At 50.9% G+C, this 19,357-nt stretch overlaps 1 protein-coding gene across 1 annotated transcript; it reads left to right on the forward strand.

The window, feature by feature from the left end:
* The first annotated feature begins 1,544 nt into the window (after positions 1-1,544).
* Positions 1,545-14,622, forward strand: LOC101954036 (solute carrier family 22 member 6-A-like). Its single transcript, XM_065552997.1, has 10 exons — positions 1,545-3,630; positions 7,646-7,749; positions 8,347-8,501; positions 9,044-9,212; positions 9,631-9,754; positions 10,472-10,587; positions 11,177-11,391; positions 12,022-12,130; positions 12,449-12,652; positions 13,666-14,622. Exons 1-10 carry the CDS (start codon positions 3,229-3,231, stop codon positions 13,748-13,750), a joined length of 1,683 nt encoding a protein of 560 aa, XP_065409069.1. The 5' UTR covers positions 1,545-3,228; the 3' UTR covers positions 13,751-14,622.
* The last annotated feature ends 4,735 nt before the right edge of the window (positions 14,623-19,357 follow it).

Here is a 19,357-nt window from a genome sequence, read left to right on the forward strand (position 1 = left end):
CATCATGCAGCAAGACGGGGTGTGCTGGAGCTGACACCATTATGGACGGGGTCTTTGGGGGTGGGGCAGTGGGTTCATGCCATAGCCTCTGCCCCACCCTGACTCAACTCCCAAATCAAATTCCCCCAGTGCATCCCCCTTGCAACGAGCTGCAGCTGAGAAACTGGCCTTCGGCCCCCTCCATAAAGCAGTGCAGAACTGAGCGGGGTATCCAAGTTCAGTTAGTTTGGCTTTCTTTGAGTTGGGTTATGACACTGCATTGAGACTTAGGAAATTCGGGGTCAATTCCTAGCTCTGACACAGACTTCCTGTGTGACCTTGGGCAAGTCACTGCATCACTCTGGGCCTCAGTTTCAGCTCATCTGTGAAATGGGGAGAATGATCCTTCCCTTGTCAATTTAGTGTGTAAGATCTTTGGCGCAAGGGCTGTTTCGCACCATACATCGGTGCAGCACCTGGCAGGATGGGGCCTTGATCTCGGTCAGGGGGTCTGTGCAGCACTTGGCAGGATGGGGCCCTGATCTCAGCCAAAGTCTGTGCAGGGCCAGGCACGATGGGGCCCTGATTTTGGTCAGGGTCTGTACAACACCTGGCATGACAGGGCCCTGATCTCGATCAGGGGGCATGTGCAGCACCTGGCACAACAAGGGCCCTGATCTCTGTTGAGCCCTGGGAGTGCTTCCGTAACATAAATATCAATGATCGAAGAGGCAGAAGAGGACAGACTGCAGCTGCAATAGGCTGGTGTGCCTGTTTTCTTCTTACAAAGCACCAGTCACCGGTTGGGACAAATCCTGCAGCTCTTACTAGGGCTAAACTCCAAGGCCCGATGTGGTCTTTGTACCAGGACAGGGTCCCTTTAACTAGTGACTGGCACTTGCCAGTTTAGCAACCTGCAACACTGTCCAAACTCTTTTCAGTGGGACCATCTAATCTAGCCCTCGTAGTTGGACCGGCTTTGAATAATGAGGAGTAGCCATGAAACATTATGTGGTGAATTAACGAGGCTCTGAATAAAGTCAGTTGCCTGGGGCATGTGGCTCTATAGAGATGCATTGATTGGCAGGTCAACTGGTGATGCAGCTGGGAGGTAAATGCCAACATCTTCATGGCCTTTGAATTCGGGGGGCCAAACCATGGCCTGGTTTTCAGTCGCAGCTGAAGCCAGTGGGAACTGTGGTGGTGTACAGATAGGGACTGAGGTACTATGGTGATAAAGGCAGATAGGAACCTCCATAGAACAGAATCTGCATAGACCTCGCCCAAGATTGGAGCCCCATTGTGTCTGGCGCTGCACAGACCTTGGTCCCATTGTGTGACACACAGCGATAGACTGACCCTGCCTCAAAGAGCTCACAGTCTAAACAGACAGCTGGGGAAACTGAGGTATGGGGAGTTTTACATCTGGGATTTTTTCCTGAGTCATGGCCCAGTGCCTTACCCACAACACCATCCTTCCAACACAGAACTAAGGCCATGCAAATATCCGTCCCACCCCCGGGACCGGCCTATAGTGGGTGTTTTGCCAGGCTAAGGAGCTCAGGCTTTGAATGGAGCAGCTCCACCCCCAGGTCTTGACATGCAGTCCCCAGCATCTGCTACCTCCTCTGCTTCTGGTGTAACTACATTTGGCTTCGACCTGCTACCACTGGCTCTGCTGAACCGATGCACGGGTTGTCATTCCTATCCAGCAGATGAACAATGGCCTTGTGGGAAAGAATTGGGACCCAGGAGATCCCTTGAGCAAATCACATCATCGCTCTGTGCCTCCGTTTCCCTGTTTGTAAAATGGGGGAGAATTATCTTTCTTTGGCTGCCTAGACTGAGCTCATCAGGGTAGGGACTGTCTCTCGCTGTGTGTCCATGCGGTGCCTGCCACACCGGGGTCTGTGCAGCACCTGGCACAAGAAGGGGACCCTGATCTCAGTCAGGATCTGTAGAACACCCAGCACAAGAGGAGGGCTCTGATCTCGGTAGGATCTGTGGAGCGCCCGGCACAAGAGGAGGGCCCCGATCTTGGTAGGATCTGTGGAGCGCCCGGCACAAGAGGGGGGACCTGATCTCGGTCAGGATCCGTGGAGCATCCTTCATGACTGGAGGGGGCGAGAGCACTAATCGCAGTGCCTTAACCGCAGGGCCATCTTAGATTTAATTTTTCCTCCACTTTCCCAGATCAATGTGCTCATGCAGCCGTCTCTGATGGCTGAAGCCAGGCAAATGTGTCACAAGCCACCCGCAACGCTCCCCAATGGGAGAGACCAGACCTGGGCACTTTGACCTCTAAAACCCACAGGCCTTTTACCCAGCCACCCGGAGCCCTGTACATTTCTGAACACAGTCCCTCCAGCAGAGAGCACTGGTGCATTTCCCTTTTCAGCTCCTCTCGGATTCCAGAAGGCTGGCTTTCCCTGACTTTGCTCTGTGGGAATGTCACAATTCTCAGCCCCAAGCCTTAGACTGAACCTGTCCTCCAGCAAGACCCAGGGCACTTTCCTCTGCTGCATTTTTCTCCATTTGCCCCTTAATTTTTTTCAGATTTTTTCCCTTTTAATTTTAATGAATCCCTTAAAACAGGAGTAAAACCTTAACCAAATGAGCTGATTAAAGCTTATATAATCCTCTCAAGGATCCTTAAATCAGGATCTCTTTGTCGCAAGGCAGAAAACAGGAATCTAGGAAGGTTTCACCACCCTTAGCAAAGGTGCCTAGTGACATTTGCAAAGCAGGTGACTGATGGTGCATTTTAACAAGCCCTGTTTTGTTTGCCATAGAAGGGACACCAGTTCTGCTGGGCTACCTGGAAGATTCACAGACACAGGGACTCTAATCTCAAGCCACAGGTGAAAATCCATGGCAGACGCACCTCGATCAAACTAAAAAGCTCTTTTGCCAGCTCTCCTGTGGATTTTTCAGCACTGGGAGCAACTCCGCAGCAGCGTCTTAGGTAAACGCCAAATCTCTCCAGGGCTCCAAGGACTCTTCCATCAGCCTTCTAAAGCCCCAATCTGTTGCACACCAGATTCCCCTTGAGGGGAGTGTCCTCCGGACCATTGGATCTAGGAGCGTGACATTCAATTACAGAAGGAGACGCATTAGCTCAGAGGCAGCAGCAGCCCCTTAATCACCGTTCTGGTTTGAGATCCATGCAGCTCTGGAAGTATTTTGAATCCTGAAGTATTTTTTGTAGCCTGGGGTTATTTCTGAGGGCAAGGTGCTTCCAGCGGGACCATGTCTTTCGCCGAATTCTTACACCAGGTGGGCGGTATGGGACGTTTCCAAATTATCCACACAATGTTGCTTACCATCCCCATCGTGCTGATGGCCAGCCACAACCTCCTGCAGAACTTCACTGCCGCCATCCCAGGGCACCACTGCCAAGTCCATATCGATGCCAACAACACCCGCTACCCTAATGCCATCCTGCACCTGGACTCCCAGGACCTGCTCCGGGTCGCCATCCCCATGGACAGGAACCGGCAGCCAGAGAAGTGCCGCCGCTTTGTCACGGCTCAGTGGCAGCTCCTAGACCCCAATGTCACCGAGCCCAATGGAACTCAGCTGGACACAGAGCCCTGCACAGAGGGATGGACGTATGATAGGAGCATGTTCACCTCCACCATCATTACTGAGGTGAGACATACTCCGCTGCTAGGGACTAGGTGGAACGGGCAGTTGGGGGCACCGGGCGCCATTAATATTGAGGTGCTCTGGGATCAGAGAGAGGAGGACCGCATAAATAACTAGGTAGACAATGGGATGTGAATGGGACAGGGAGACACAGGGGTTTGTATGGGGATACAAATACAGCAAAACACAAAATCTTCAATAAGTTGTTGGAATGTGTTGGAGACAACTTGTTTCAAAACGTGTGTGTGTGTGTGTGGGGGGGTGTCAGCTGTTTTAGACTTGATTCTGACTAGCTGAGGAATTGGTTGAGAATCTGAAGATGGAAGGCAATTTGAGTGAAAGTGATCATGAAATGAGAGATTTCATGATTCAAAGGAAAGGAAGGAGTGAGAGCAGTAGAATGAGGACAATGGCCTTCAAAAAAGCCAATTTTAACAAACTCAGAGAACTGGCAGGTGGGTACCCAGGGGAAGAAAATCTAAGGGAAAAAGGAGTTCAGGAGGGCTGGCAGTTTCTTAAAGAGACAATATTAAAGGCACAACAGCAAACCATCCAGTTACACAGGAAAGACAGTAAGGAAAGTCAGAGGCCAATATGGCCCATCAGGAGATCTTTAATGACCTGAAAATCAAAAAGGAAACCTACAAAAAGTGGAAACATGGACTAATGGCTAAGGATGAGTACAAAAGAATAGTGCAAGTATGAAGGGACAAGATCAGAAAGGCTAAGGCACAAAATGAGTTACACCTAGCAAGGGATATAAAAGGTGAATATATAAGTGAATATTCTATAAATACATCAGGAGCAAGAGAAAAGCAAAGGAAAATGTAGGTCCTTTACTTAGCAGGGAAGGAGAGCTACTAATGGATGACATTAAGAAGACTGAAGAGTTTAATGCTCATTTTGCTTCAGTCTTCACTGAAAAGGATAATTGTGACAAGATGTTTAACAGATTTAACATTAAGAACCAGAGGGAAGGAACACAAGCCAGAATAGGGAAAGAACAGATTAAAGAATATTTAGACAAGTTAGATGTATTCAAGTTGGCAAGGCCAGATGAAATTCACCCTGGGGTACTTAAGGAACTACCTGCAACAATCTTGAAACCATTAGTGTTTATCCTAAGAGGACTGGAGAAGGGTAAATGTACCTATCTCTAAAAAGGGAAACAAAGAAGGCCTGGGGAATCATAGATCAGTCGGCCCACTACCATACTGGAACATATTATTTAACAATCAGTTTGTAAGCACCTAGAGCAGAAACTGACTCGCTGAGCTCCGTGCCACCCGCAGCGAGGTTGGGGCTGACCCCCCAAGCTCTGCGGCTCCTGGGGCTGGGGCTGACCCACCGAGCTCCACGCCGCCCAGGGGGTCAGCTCTGAAGAAGGCAGTACTGCCCACTAGCAGAAAATTTCTCTGCCTTCCTGCTGGCGGGCAGCATTGGCTTCAGTTGAGCCCCTGGACAGCAGCCCTCACTCTCCACTCTGCCTTGCAGTCGGGACAAATGCCCAGTTTTGGCAAAAAAGTAGGGACAGCCAGGACAGAGCTGAAAAACGGGACTGTCACGGCCAAACTGGGACATATGGTCACCCTACCTGGAAGCTGTAGCCCAGGGTGGGCTGAGGAACTGTTTGTGTTGTGTTTGCCCAACACCTGGAGAGGTAAAAGTGCCTGAGAAGAGACTCTGGGTGTGGCAGTGGGGTCTCTGGGAGCTGGGAAGCAGGGCACCTTGTTACAGTCTGAAATCAACACAATGAAATTCAGTAAAGGCAAGTGCAAAGTACTGCACTTAGGAAGGAAATATCCAATGCACAGCTACAGAAAGAGGACTAACTGGCAAAGCAGTCGTACTGCTGGGAATGAGCTGGGGGTTATGACAGACAGGGCCAGCTCCAGACACCAGCCGAGCAAGCTCGTGCTTGGGGCGGCAGATTCCCTTTTCTTTTCCTTTTCTTTTTGGTTTGCCACTCCGGCTGCCCTGTAGGGGTCAGCGGCGCAGAGGAGGGGAGCGCCCTGCAGCAAACTTGGCAGGGCAGCCCGCGTCCTTCCCTCCCAGCCGACTGGAGCAGCGCAGAGCCCTCCTGGCAGGCAGCGCAGCGGGAGGGACCACGTGGCGAGTGTCCCGCTGAAGCCCTGGCCGCCCCCATTCTCTCTCTCCCCCCACTCCCTCCCCCTCCCCCCTGCTAGACTGGGCGTGCACTCCGCTGCACGTCCGCAGCACAGGGAGTCCCCCTGCACCCTGGCTCCAGCCGCCCTGCAGGTTTTTTTCTTTTTTGCTTTGCTTTGCCACTCTGGCTGCCCTGCAGGTTTTTTTTTTTTTCTACTTTGCTGCTCTGGTTGCCCTGCAGGTGTTTTGTGTGTGTGTGTGTGTGTGTGCGTGTGCTTTGCCGCTCTGGCCGCCCTGCAGGTGTTTTGTGTGTGTGTGTGTGTGTGCTTTGCCGCTCTGGCCGCCCTGCAGGTGTTTTGTGTGTGTGTGTGTGCTTTGCCGCTCTGGCTGCCCCGCAGGTGTTTTGTGTGTGTGTGTGTGTGTGTGCTTTGCCGCTCCGGCCGCCCCACAGGTGTTTTGTGTGTGTGTGTGTGTGTGTGTGTGTGTGTGCTTTGCCGCTCCGGCCGCCCCACAGGTGTTTTGTGTGTGTGTGTGTGTGTGCTTTGCCGCTCTGGCCGCCCCACAGGTGTTTTGTGTGTGTGTGTGTGTGTGCTTTGCAGTTCTGGCCGCCCCGCAGGTGTTTTGTGTGTGTGTGTGTGTGCTTTGCCGCTCTGGCCGCCCCACAGGTGTTTTGTGTGTGTGTGTGTGTGTGCTTTGCAGTTCTGGCCGCCCCACAGGTGTTTTGTGTGTGTGTGTGTGTGTGCTTTGCAGTTCTGGCCGCCCCGCAGGTGTTTTTTTTTTACTTGAGTTCAGCATCTGCAGCTGTGCTTACCCAGGGCCCCGCCAGCCATTAGAAAGCAAAGTACGATTTATTCAGAATGAAAGCATTATAGAAAACCATCCCTTGAAAACAATCAACAGTTTATACATGTGCCTGTCTTATCTGGCAGTCACCCATCTTCCAAATGGGGGTAGGAACACAGTACTTCAAACCCTTCCCGTTCCTTTTGGGCACAGCATTAGGTCAGTTCTTGGATTAGGTGAGAATGATCACTTCATACCTTTCTCAGTCCTCTGTGTGGTCACCTTTGTCCACCAGTTCAAACCAGGTTATGCAATTTCCCCCAAGGGCTGAGGCTTCTCCAGACTTGTTTAACCCCGTTACTCACCCAGGAACCCGGAATACCAACCCTAGCCCATACAGCTAACAGACAGCATTTATACAGGTGAGATAGTAGTGAAAGACATTCCATGTGTCTGTAATATCTATCCCAAGACACACCCATCATCTATCACCATACAAACCCCTCTCTGTTTCTCACAGGCCTATTACTATGGTGTTTGTTACACTAACTGCTTTTGCAAAATCAGCATCACCAATGCATCTTTTGGGAGGGGAGAATGGTCAGGGCAGGGATGGCAGCCAGGGACAAGAACCCCGGGCTGCTCTAACACATGTCCTGCTTCCCATGGCCCCTGGGAGGAAGAGAATAGCCAGAGTGCCGTGCATTCTGGCCAGGTGCCCATTCTCCCCCTGCATCAGCCCTTATTCCAGCTCCACACCAGCCAGGGAGGCACTTAGCTCAGTGGGGATTCCTAGGGGGCCACACCCACCCACTTTAAGGCTCCTTTACTTTGCCAGAGAGGTGCAGAGGGGCCTGAGCATGAGTGAGAATCAGCCCCTGTGATTCCAGTGGGAGTTGCACCGGGGAGTGAGAACAGAGCACCAGCGACTGTGTTGCACAGCCCAGCATGTGTAATGACAGCAACCACTGTTGTACATGGACATCAGACACCGAGGACACTTTGTGAGCTCACAGCCCACAGGCTGTGACTTGTTGCAATGCTCCAGTGCTTCAGGATCTGACCACCAGCCACTGGGCCTCTGCAGAAATTACTGACTTGCTCTCTGTCTCCCTTCCCCCACCTGCAGTGGGACCTGGTGTGTAACTTGCGGAAGTTCCGGCAGATGGCTCAGTCAATCTACATGGCTGGGGTGCTGCTGGGAGCGCTCGTGCTAGGCGGTCTCTCTGACAGGTAAGCACAGGACAGCACAGGACATGGACTCAGGAGATCTGCGTTCTATTCCCTGCTCTGTTGTGTGATCTGGGGAAAGTCCCTCCCTCTCTCTCTCTGCCCCACCTTTCCTTCTGGTACTCTGTCTGTTTGGGGCAAGCTCTCTGGGATGGTCTCTCACTACAGCTCTGGGCAGTGTCCAGCACAATGGGGCCCTGATCTCAGTCAGGGGCGGAGCAGTGCTGTCATAATAGAGCTCTGTTCTCACTGGGTCTGTGCAGCACCTGGCGCAATGGAGCCCCAGTTTCAGTTGGGACCTCCCGGTCCTAGTGAATTAGCCCAGTGATCTGTGTTATACAGGAAGTGAGACTGGACAATCTAATGCTCCCATCTAGCCTTAAAATCTGTCAACCATCACTCCACATTGTCCCCATCTGGTTCATGGTCAATTGTCCATGGCAACCCAGCTGGACATGCCAGCTAGAAGCCAATGGTCCTATCAGCCCCGAGAATCACCTCCTCTCCAATCACATCACAACCCATTTGACCCACAGCCGAGCCCTGACCACTACCTCAATGCCCGTTACTTATTCCCTTCTCTGTCCCCCTTTGCCATAGGTTTGGACGCAAGGCAATGCTGATCTGGTCCTTTCTGCAGCTGGCTGTGATGGGAACCTGCACGGCCTTCTCCCCCAGTTACATCTCCTACTGTATCTTCCGCTTCCTGGGTGGAATGGCACTGTCTGGCTTTGGGCTCAGCATCGCCTGCCTGAGTAAGTCCTGCCTGTTTAGCAGCTAGGTGTTAAGCTTCTCACCTCAACCCTCAACAGATACTGTGACTGATGTACTAAAAGGTGCAGTACCACTTGCTGGCACTGGGGATCTCCTGGTGGCTCAGTACACCTGCATGACCCAGGGGCCTGCAGGTAGCAGAGAGAGGAAGTGCAGATCATGCAAGCAGGCTCCCATGGGGTATTGGGCTGTTTGCACATTCTCCTTGCTACCTCTGCAGCTGCCCGGGGCTATGGGCTGAAGCAGCTCCAGCCTCACAGGGTGTAATACCACCTGCTACCACTGGGGGAGCTGCAGCTCTGGAGGCTGCAATATCCCTGGCTACCACTGGGGGTCTTAAGGTAGCAGGGGCAAGAGTTGCTGTCTTCAGTATGGCTATTTCAGCTCAAAGTACAGAGCTGTACATTCCCTCTGCTGCAGCTCTGCAGGGTGCAGTAACACGTGGTGCCAGTGGGTCCGAGGAGAGTCAGGGCTAGCAGTATCCTGCCCATGGACAGGTTAAACAAGGTTCCTTTCCTTGCAGTTGTGGAGTGGATCCCCACTGAGTTCCGCACCATCACCATTGCCATCACAGGATTCGTCTACACCCTGGGCCAGATCCTACTGGCGGGCTTGGCATATGGCATCCCAGACTGGCGCTGGCTCCAGCTGACTGTGTCTTTGCCTTTCTTCTTCTTCTTCATCTATGCCTGGTACGTGTCTCTGGAAACCTCTCCTTCTAGGCGCAAGTGCTGTCCTCTTTCCTTGTGGTTGTTAGCAGACAGGGTGGGAGTGGTGTCTTGTGGTTAGAGCTGGGAGTCAGGACTCCTGGATTCTATTCTCAACTCTGAGAAAAGTGGATTTACAGCAGGGAACTAGGAGCCAGGCATTTGGGCTTCAAGAGGGTGGCGCACAGGACTCCTGGGTTCTGTTCCTGGTTCTGCTGCTGACTCCTTGGGCAAGTTCCTGCTCCTGTCTGTGCCTCAATTTCCCCCTCTGTAGCACAGGGATAATTATTTTGTGCTGCATTACACTTCAGCTGATCCTGCTTTGAGGACCCCATCGAAGTTGTGGGTCACATCACTGACCTTGGCTCTGCAGGAGAAACATTTGACTATCCTTTTTCAACAGGTGGTTCGCAGAATCTGCCCGCTGGCTGGTTCTGGCAGGTAAAGCTGACAGAGCAGTGAAGGTGCTCCAAAGGGTCGCCAGAGTGAATGGGAAATGGGAAGAAGGGGAGAAGATTACCACAGAGGTAAAGAGACCCAATGGAGTCTTTAATGAAGGGCTTGATCCTCAGGTGGTCTAAACGGACACAACTCCACTGGAGTCATTCATTGACACCAGCTGAGGATCAGGCCATTTAACTTTTTAACCTATCAGAGGACATAGAACTAGGGCCTGTCCCACCAGATTTCTAGCACGGGGCAAAGGAGATTGAAGAAACCCTGATTTCAACAGAGAGCTGGCACAGCCCTGGCTTCCTCCCTTGCTCCAAAGTGACATTAACTTAGTCCCCTGTGGATATTTGTCCATGGTATAAAACCAGCACATCCTGTCACACAACTGCCAGTCTGGGCTCAGAGGAGGCCCAGGGCTGGGATAGCAGCTGCGGCTGTGGCTCAGGATTGAGGGGCACTGGCAGAGTGAGGGGGGGTTCGAATAACGGGGGGAAGGGAAGAGCTGTGTGACTGAGCTCTGATCTTAGTTGTGGCCTCTTGGTGCTACCGTAATATACTAATTAATAGTACCAATAATACCAGGCCTGTATGGTCAATGCATGTGGACTCTATATCCCATCACAAGTAGGTCTTGTTGAACTGAAACCTGAGGTCCATGGAAGTTTGCCTCAGTAAGGAATGACTAGCTACTGTTTGCCAGAGCAAGGAGCCATTGGCAGGTCTTGTGTTGTCATAGATGAATCCATGGGGCTGTCATGTGCTTCCCGACTGACCCTTTTGTTTCCTACTAGATCCTAAAATCCAAAATGCAGAAGGAACTGTCCACAGTGAAGTCCTCCTACACTATCTCGGATCTGGTACGCACGCCTGCCATACGCCGGATATTCTGCTGCCTCTCAATTGTGTGGTAAGAGCACTTCTTCCCTTCGGCCCTGATCCTAAATCTGGGTCCAAATTAGGATTGGCAGATCCAGTATTGATAACCTTAGTCCATTTCCGAGCATAGATAATCCACAGATATTGGACATCTGTCTGCCTAAGGGTTATTCATCCCTAGACATACGCAGATGCTGTCTGTCTGTCTACCTGATGTGTCTATCTAGGTCTTATCTTCCAGTCTGTCAGGTTCTTATCAGGTCTGTGGGTTTTCTCTCTATAGTTGGTGCATTTTAGGGCCCTTTGTGTGTCCATTCAGTCCTGGGCATCCCTGCTTTGAATAATGCCCCACCCCCCGTGCTGTTACATCACTGCACACACCAACCAGAGCACCCACAAGCATTACATTAAAAGTTCCCCTGGCCAACTCTACCCTGGAGGGGACATTGTGGCTATTCACAGGACTGGCACAAGGGCCTAGATAGTGCTCAAGTCCCATCTAGATTGGGCTTAAGTTGTGACTAGGCCTGGAGCTAAATCTCACCAGGCTGCACACTCAACAGGACGCTCACTCATCCCTTTGCCTCTCTCTCTCTCTCTCTCTCTATGGTGAACGGCAGGTTCTCTACCAGTTTCTCCTATTACGGGCTGGCCATGGACCTACAGAACTTTGGCGTCAGTATCTACCTGATCCAGTTGATTTTTGGAGCTGTCGACTTCCCGGCCAAAGTGGTGGTCACCATCTCCATGTCCTACATTGGGCGCAGGGTCACGCTCTCAGCCTTCCTCCTCCTGGCTGGGCTTGTGATCATCGCAAACATCTTTGTGCCCAGAGGTGGGTTTGGTCCAGTCCACATACGGCAATGCTTAGCGCATAACCGTCAAGACATGTCAATGAGTCGACAGTAACTCAAAGAGTAATTGACTCCCTCAGTATGCATCTCTCTCTTTCTCTATCTATCCATCCACATACATAACCGCCTATCTATCCATTCTTCTATCCACATACACAACTACCTATCTATCCATCTACATACGTAACTGCCTATTTATCCATCCATCCATCCATATACAGAACCACCTATCCATGCATCCACATACATAACCATCCATCCATCCATTCATCAGCTCATCCGCATACATAACTACCTATCTATCTCCATACACAGCCATCTATCTGAATAGACCTGAGGTAGGCGTGAGTGAGGTCAGAGGGGAAGAGGATAAAACAATCAAGATGAGAGATGGAAGAGATTCTTACCCATGGGAGAGAGGGGAAAGGCCAGGTCTTGGAGAAGTGATGAAGGAAGAAAGAGCAGGGTTGGGGATATGCCAGGCAAAACAGGGCAGAGGAGAGAGGCTGCCAAGGTTACAGTGCTGGGATGCAGAATGGAAGATAGGCAGGGAGAGCTCAGAGTTTGGAATAGGGTTCTAGCCCTGGATTCTCCTTGTCCCCTCTTTGCAGAGCTGCAGATAGTCCGCACATCACTGGCTGTGATTGGGAAGGGATGTCTTTCAGCTGCGTTCAACTGCGTGTTTCTATTCACAACTGAGCTCTACCCCACACCGATCAGGTAAGATGCTGTATTTCCAACTGACCCCTACTGAACCCTGCACCCAATTCCTTGCAGCACAGCGCCCCCTAGCATGGCACTGCAGCATTGGAGTCAGCACTGACTGAGAGGGGAGAGTATACCCCTACTGAGCCCCCACCCTGCTCCATGCAGCACAACGCCCCCTAGTGCCATGCTGGGTCATTGGGGTCAGCACTGGCTGTGAAGGGTGAGCAGCACATCCTGCTGGGTCACTATATAGCATTCCCAGCAGGTCTGCCCTCCCAGTACTGAGCTAATCCTTCCCTGTTCTGGATGGTTATTTCCCTGCAACGCCAGGCAGACCGGACTGGGCTTTGGCAGCACCATGGCCCGGGTAGGAGGTATTGTGGCTCCCTTGGCCAAGATGTTGGATGAATACTTCTCCTTCCTGCCGCCACTCGTCTACGGTGCTGCCCCAATCATCTCTGGCATTGTGGCCACCTTCCTCCCGGAGACTCTCAACCAACCACTGCCAGACACTGTGGAGGAGGTGGAGAGCAGGTTGGTCTGGTGGGGGGTCTCCCCTCTCTTCCTGTCTGACTCTGACACCTGCGGCCAAGACAGGGCTTGGACTCCAAAGGCCAAAACACTCAGCTGGTGCTTGGGATCCGCCCTGTCCCACCCAGCCGCAAGGCAAATTGTGCAGAGAGTTGTTATTATTTGTATGACTGTAGCACCCAGGTGTCCAGTCATGGCCCTATACCCTGTTGTGCTAGGTGCTGTACAAAGGGTTTCCTGGTCATCCTCTATCCACTGACTGATTCCAGTGAGTGGAAAGAGACTGGGCATGTATGTTGAAAGACAGATAGCTATCCAGGCCCCCATTGTACCCGGCGCTGCACAGACCCCATCCAAGATTGGGGCCCCTGTTGTGCCCATAAACGCACAGTGAGACAGATTCATCCTGAAGATCTGACCGTCTAAATCAGAGGTTCCCAAAAGGTGGGGTGTGCCCCCTAGGGGGCACAGCAGGGCCTGGGCCAGCTCCCAGGGGGAGCAGGGAGGGAGTGCCACCCAGCCCCGCCCCCAGCCTCAGCCCCTGTCTCTGTTCCTAGCCCCAGACCCACCCCCAGCTGCTGCCCTCTTACCCCTGTCCATGTCCCCCTCACCTACTGGAAATGCGGCCCTGCTCCCAGTCCTAGCTCAGGGTGTGTGTGCATGGACAGGGGTAAGAGGGGACATGACAATGAAAAGTTTGGGGATCGCTGGTCTAAATGGACAATGAGTGGGGGGAACAGAGGCGAGACAGGACTTGCCTAGTGTCACAGCAGGTCAACAGCTGAGTTGGGATTAGAACTCAGAGTCTCCTGAGTCCCCACCCAGAGCATCAACCACTAGCCTATGGGGCTCTTCAGTGGTGTACTACCCTTGTATTGTTCCTCTAGTGAAGTTCAGCCCCGGTGAATAATGTCAGAGCCTCGTTTTAGTAATTCAAACTGGTTGGAAAATAACTTATGCCTGTTCTGCCTCGCTGCTTCATTGGTATTTCTCCCTCCCCCTCCATTTCATCAAAGGTCCCGAATGAAGAGGGGTGAAGACACCAAAGAGAAGATTCCCCTTCAGAACCAGGAGAAAGTTCTGCTCAAAGAGACTTGCTGATGGCACTCGGACCCAGATGCCTTCTGGATCCAATGTGGGTTTGGGGTGGCAGCAGCTCAGTTTCAAATATTCCTCCATCTAATTACACATACTCTCACAGTTAACACCTTGTTCCTTGAGACCCAAACGCAAGGCGGGTTTTTGCACACAAGGATTCAGTGGGGAAAGGGGTTAAATCTGCACTGCAGCTTGGGGGAAGGGTTGCAAGAGAGAAACCTACTGGGAAAGGAATGTGTGGGCTGATTCAAAGCTCTCAGGAACAGGCAGGAACCCTCCACCCCCAGGGCTAACCAAAGCTCTGAGTATGCCAAGGAATACAACAATGGACCTTATCTGCTAGGTGGCATCAGCTTTCTGTAATGCAACCTTTCCCTCCTGCTTTGAAAGGAGTCAGGGACAAACTCTGAACAATACACTTCTTGATGCCCAATACCTACACAACTGCTGCATAGGGACTGGGACCAGGGGCCAATGTAACTCAGCACTGACACGGGTATCATTACTGTGTTATGTGGCTGATGTACAGCAGCACTGCCTGCTGCCACTGGGCCATGCCCTGATGGTGCAGGACACCTGACCACTACTGGGGGGCTGCAGATAGCAGAGGGAGGAGGCATAGAACAGGAGATGCAGACTCCAGTGGGGTACTACAGACCAGAGTCCAGGGTTTTCTGCAAATGCTCCCTGCTGCTCTCAGAGGCTGCTCTGCACCTGCCTGTCACAAGAGGGGGATAAAGATTACAGACCGCACTGGAAATACAGCCGGGATGAATCTATCCCAAAGCTTATGTTTCAGCCTATGCACTGGAGAAAACAAGCCTTTGTACACTGGGGAGCAAACATGGCCCTATAATAAACACACAGTCATTTCACAGCAGTGTCTTGTGATTACTTAACCTCTGAGCCCAGGGTTTTCAACAACCTCTGAGCCTCCAGCATTTCTGCCGCCCCAAGCAAAAAAAAAAAAAAAAAAAAAAAAAAATGCCGTGATCGCAATCGGCGGCGGCAATTTGAAAAAAAAAAAAAAAGCCGCGATCGGTGGCGGCAGTTCAGCCGCAGGTCCTTCGCTCCTAGAGGGAGTGAGGGACCTGCCGTCCCCGAATTGCCGCAGGTGCTGCCCCTCTCCCTTGGCCGCCCCAAGCACCTGCTTGTTAAGCTGGTGCCTGGAGCCGGCCCTGGCTGGTCCAGTGAGATGCAACAGGTTGGGGGAAAATACATGCAACAAGTGCATGTGAGCCTGTCTGCCCCCTAGTGGCTGGCCCTTGCCACTACAACAGCAGGCTGAGCTGCTCTTCTAGCTCAAACAGTAGTAATAATAATGATATGTAGCACTTACTGCTTTTATCGTTATCCCTGTATAAAGGTGGGGAAACTGAGGCACGGAGAGGGGAAAATGACTTACTCAAGATCACCCAGCAGCAGAGCCAGGTCTTCTAAGTCACAGGGCAACACTGTCCTTCAGACCACATGGCACTGGGCATCAGTGGTTCGACTGGCTGCTTCCAGCTCCCCCTTGATGTCTGCCCCATTCTCCTGTCTCTAGACACCCATAATGCTCAATCCCCATTGCTGTAAATTGCAAATACTTTCCTTATTGGGAGGCTCTGTGGTGACAAAGCTCCATAGACAGAGAAGCTGTGAGGTGAAGCTTTCTCTGTAGTGCTGTCCCCTTGGCCCCAGTGGTTTGCCAATATTCAGGGCCTTGTAGAGTTCTTTCTATTAGCAGGAGAAATTGATGATACAGACAGGTATGTTCCTGGTAGGGTTTCATAGATTAACAGAGTTTGAAGTCAGAAGGGCCCATTATATAATCTAGTCTGATTCCCTGTACGGAGCCCAAATAACTTGTGTTTGGCTAAAGCATCTTCCTGCAAGGCAGCCAGTCTGGATTTGGAGACATCAAGCAATGGAGAATCCACCACTTGCCTCAGGAGTTTGTTCCAATGGCTAATCATCCGCACTGGGAAACACTGTTGCCTCTAATTGGAATGTGTCTGGCTTTAACTTCCAGCCATTGGTTCTTGTTCTGCCTTTCTCGCTAGGCTGAAAAGCCCTTTAGTACCTGGGATTTTCTCCCCATGAAGGTCCTTGTACACTGCGGTCAAGTCACCTCTCAATCTTCTTTTCCTTGAGAAGCTAAACAGAATGAGCTGCCCAGGTCTCTCACTGTCAGGCAGCTTCTCCAGCCCTCAAATTGTTTCTCTGGCTCTCAGCTGCACCCTCACCAGTTTTTCAACATCCTTTCAAGAATGTGCGCACCAGAGGCAGTACTCCACTCTGGGTCTCACCAATGCCTTATACAGAGGTAAAGTCTCCTCCCTGCTCCTACTCACTACTCCCCAGTTTATACAACTAAGAATCGCATTGGCCCTTTAAGCCCCAGCATCGCACCGGGAGCTCATGATATAATCTAGTTTATTCACAAAGAATGCACACAGTCCTGTTTCCCCGAGCACAGGAGAAAATAACAACAGCCAACAGTTTCCCTGCTCAGAAATCCCCAAGTCTGCCCCACCAACAGGTTCTGTGCCCAAGAAGCCCTGTCTCTCGGTGTCCTCTCAGGCTCCCACAACTGTTTCTGGCTTCCTGCCTCAAGCACACTCAGGCTGCAAAACCACCCACCTAGCCCGTGTCTGCAACCTGGGAAACCCCTCAGCAGGCAGGGTGTAGCTCTGAGCTTCCAGACGGGGTCACTTCATTCTTTGTAGCTGGCTCTACTGTATTAGGGGCTCTACTGTAAAGGGGCTTAATTGCTTCTTCCACAAATTGAAACGGGGCTTGGCACACCCATCAGCTTTAGCGAAGTCTGTGATTGTCTTTCAGCAGTTCTCAAACTTCATTACACCGCGACCCCAGGAGGGGGGACCGAAGCCTGAGCCCGCCTGAGCCCCACAGGCACGGGAGCCAAAGCCAAAGCCCAAGAGCTTCAGCACTGTGAAGTTGTCTCAGGCTTCTGCTTCTGCCTCGGGTCCCAGCAAGTCTAACGCCAGACCTGGTGACCCCATAAAATTCACGACCCCCAGTTTGAGAATCCCATGTCTTTGGTTTTAATGCACCATGAAACTACACTTGAAGCTGATTTGTAAATAAAGATCTCTTACGAAGAGAGACTGTTACATTGCTGTTGTTGGGTTCACACAGAACTATGCTCAACTTTTGTAAATTGATTTTAGTTAGATTATTAGATTGTGATTTTTCCATTTACCAATCAGGCAACCCCCTGACCCAATAAAGGACAGTGTGAAAAAAAAAAGCACTCATTTAATGGCCACTGTTAATAATCCCTAGTTCTTGCCTAGGGCTTTGCAGCCTTGGTTCTCAAAGTGCTTTACAAAGGAGGTCAGGACTGTTATCCCAGATTTACAGATGGGGGAGGAGGGGTGTCTAACTTGTCCGAATATCCCTTTTCAAAACGAGACGTTTTGTTTTCAGTTTCTAAATGGCCGTCTTGAATTTTTTATTTCTACTAAAAAAAAAAAAATAGATGAAAAAGGTGGAAATTGAAAGGCGTGTTTTGAGTCACCCAGCTGGACTTTTTTCTTAGGTTTATCGGTCCGTGAACTTTTTGGAAATTGTGATTTTTTGTCCAAACGCGAGATGGGAAAAAATGTCAAAATCGTGAAGCCTCAGGAGGGATGGGGAAAATTGTTCCCCTCCCAGCTCTACCCCCAGCCTCACATATGCCCCTTTGCCAGCTCAGCAATGAATTACGTACCGTCCCAAACCCCCACAGCAATTCTGTCCCCCAGCCCCATCTCTGCTCCTCCTGCAGCTGCAGGAGTTCTTCACCCCCCTCTCCCAGGCCTAGAAGGGGGCAGATGCAGTGAGGTTCCCATGGCCCCTTTCCAGGCCAGGTGTTGCTGGAGGGAGAAAGGACGGGGGAGGAGCAGGAGACCCATCCCATTGTTCTGGGGAGGGGAAGTTCTTGGACTGTGCTCAGGACTGTGAGTTGCCCTGTCAAGGGCGTTCCCTGTGGTAGCTGGGTGTCAGCTCCCTCCCTCACGCACTGCCCTCTGGGCAATGCCAGCCCTAACCTGGCCTTGCAGGGTACCAGTCATTGCACCCCAGTCCCAGAGTCCCTTCAAATCGTTCCCCTGCGAGATCCAGCCCCTGACACTGGCTACTCCCACCAATCCCAGCACCGCTGCCCCCAAGGGTGTGGTGGGCCCCAGGGTATCAGTTGTACCTTAAACCACCGCTCCTGCCAGCCACGCAGCACTAGCCAGCACCTGCAGGGAAACACAGAAACAAGAGAGAGGGGTGGAAATTGAGGGGGAGGAGGAGGAAGAGAGGGGCTGAGCCCCAGCTTCTGCTGAGCTCCTCAGCTTTTCCCTCCCCCCAGCAAACATACGACATGACCCAAAAGAAATATCTGTCCATCCATCTATCCCCATGTACATCCCACCATCCCCATATGTATCAGTCCATCTATGGCCAGTCACTGGTACCTGGGAACCAAGACAAATGACAACCTATTATGGAACAATCTTAGGATCATATCTCATTTCTTTTTTACTCAGATATTATCCTTTGTTAAAAAAACCCAAAAGCTTGATTGAGACCCCTAGCACTTCAGCTGCAAGGCATGAGTGGCAGCATGGAACAAACAAAGGACACCTCCACTAAGCCAATTAGCCAACTAGGCTGACTCTGGCAGTACTGGACATACCAAGACACTCATCAGACATCAAAACTACACCACAGCAAGAGCCGCTTTGTGAGGAAGAATAGCCTCAGAGTTAATGCATAAGATGAGGACTCACGAATTCAGGGCTCCATCCCCAGTTCAATTACAGACAGTTGGGCAAGTCATTTTGGCTTGCCCCGTGCCTCAGTTTCCCCATCTGTAAAAGGAAGATAATAATAGAGCAGGGCAGGTTTTCCATCCAGAGACAATTCATTGAGATTTCAAAAATATTCCCAGCCTGGAATCAGGATGAAAAGTTGAAATCTCAAAATATTTCAAAATTCAAAAAAAATTAAAAAATAATTGGTTTGATCAGTTGAAATGTTTTGTTTATCTTTCAACCATTTTGTATTTTCCAAACATTTTTTTCTGTAATTAGCTCAGATTTCTAAACAAAAAGTCATTTTACACTGAAAAACTGAAATTTGTCATCCCCAATTTTTCGTCTTCAAATCTTTTTTCTTAAAATGTTTTAGTTAAGACATTTGTCAAAAATGACACTTTCCTGCAGAACATTTTCTGCAAAAACCTTTTGCTAAATGTTTTCAGACCAACGCTAATTACAACCCTCCCTTTGGTCTGTCTTGTCTATTTAGACTGTCAGCGTTTTGGGACAGGGATGGCTTGCACTATGGGGTTGTACAATCCCTGGCTCAACGGGGCCCCAATCTCAGTGGGTATATCCAAGTGGTATTTTAAGAATAGTGATGACTCAGGACTAGGGTGACCAGATGTCCCGATTTTATAGGGACAGTCCCAATTTTTGGGTCTTTTTCTTATACAGGCTCCTATTACCCCCCACCCCCGTCCCGATTTTTCACATTTCCTGTCTGGTCACCCCACTCAGGACAGAGGTGGGCTTGTGGTATCTCAGCTAAATCTGGTTCCTTTTTAGTTATAGTTAATTTCTAGCCCTGTGG

Source organism: Chrysemys picta, chromosome 7 (assembly GCF_011386835.1).
Source record: "Chrysemys picta bellii isolate R12L10 chromosome 7, ASM1138683v2, whole genome shotgun sequence".
Lineage (NCBI taxonomy): Eukaryota > Metazoa > Chordata > Testudines > Emydidae > Chrysemys > Chrysemys picta.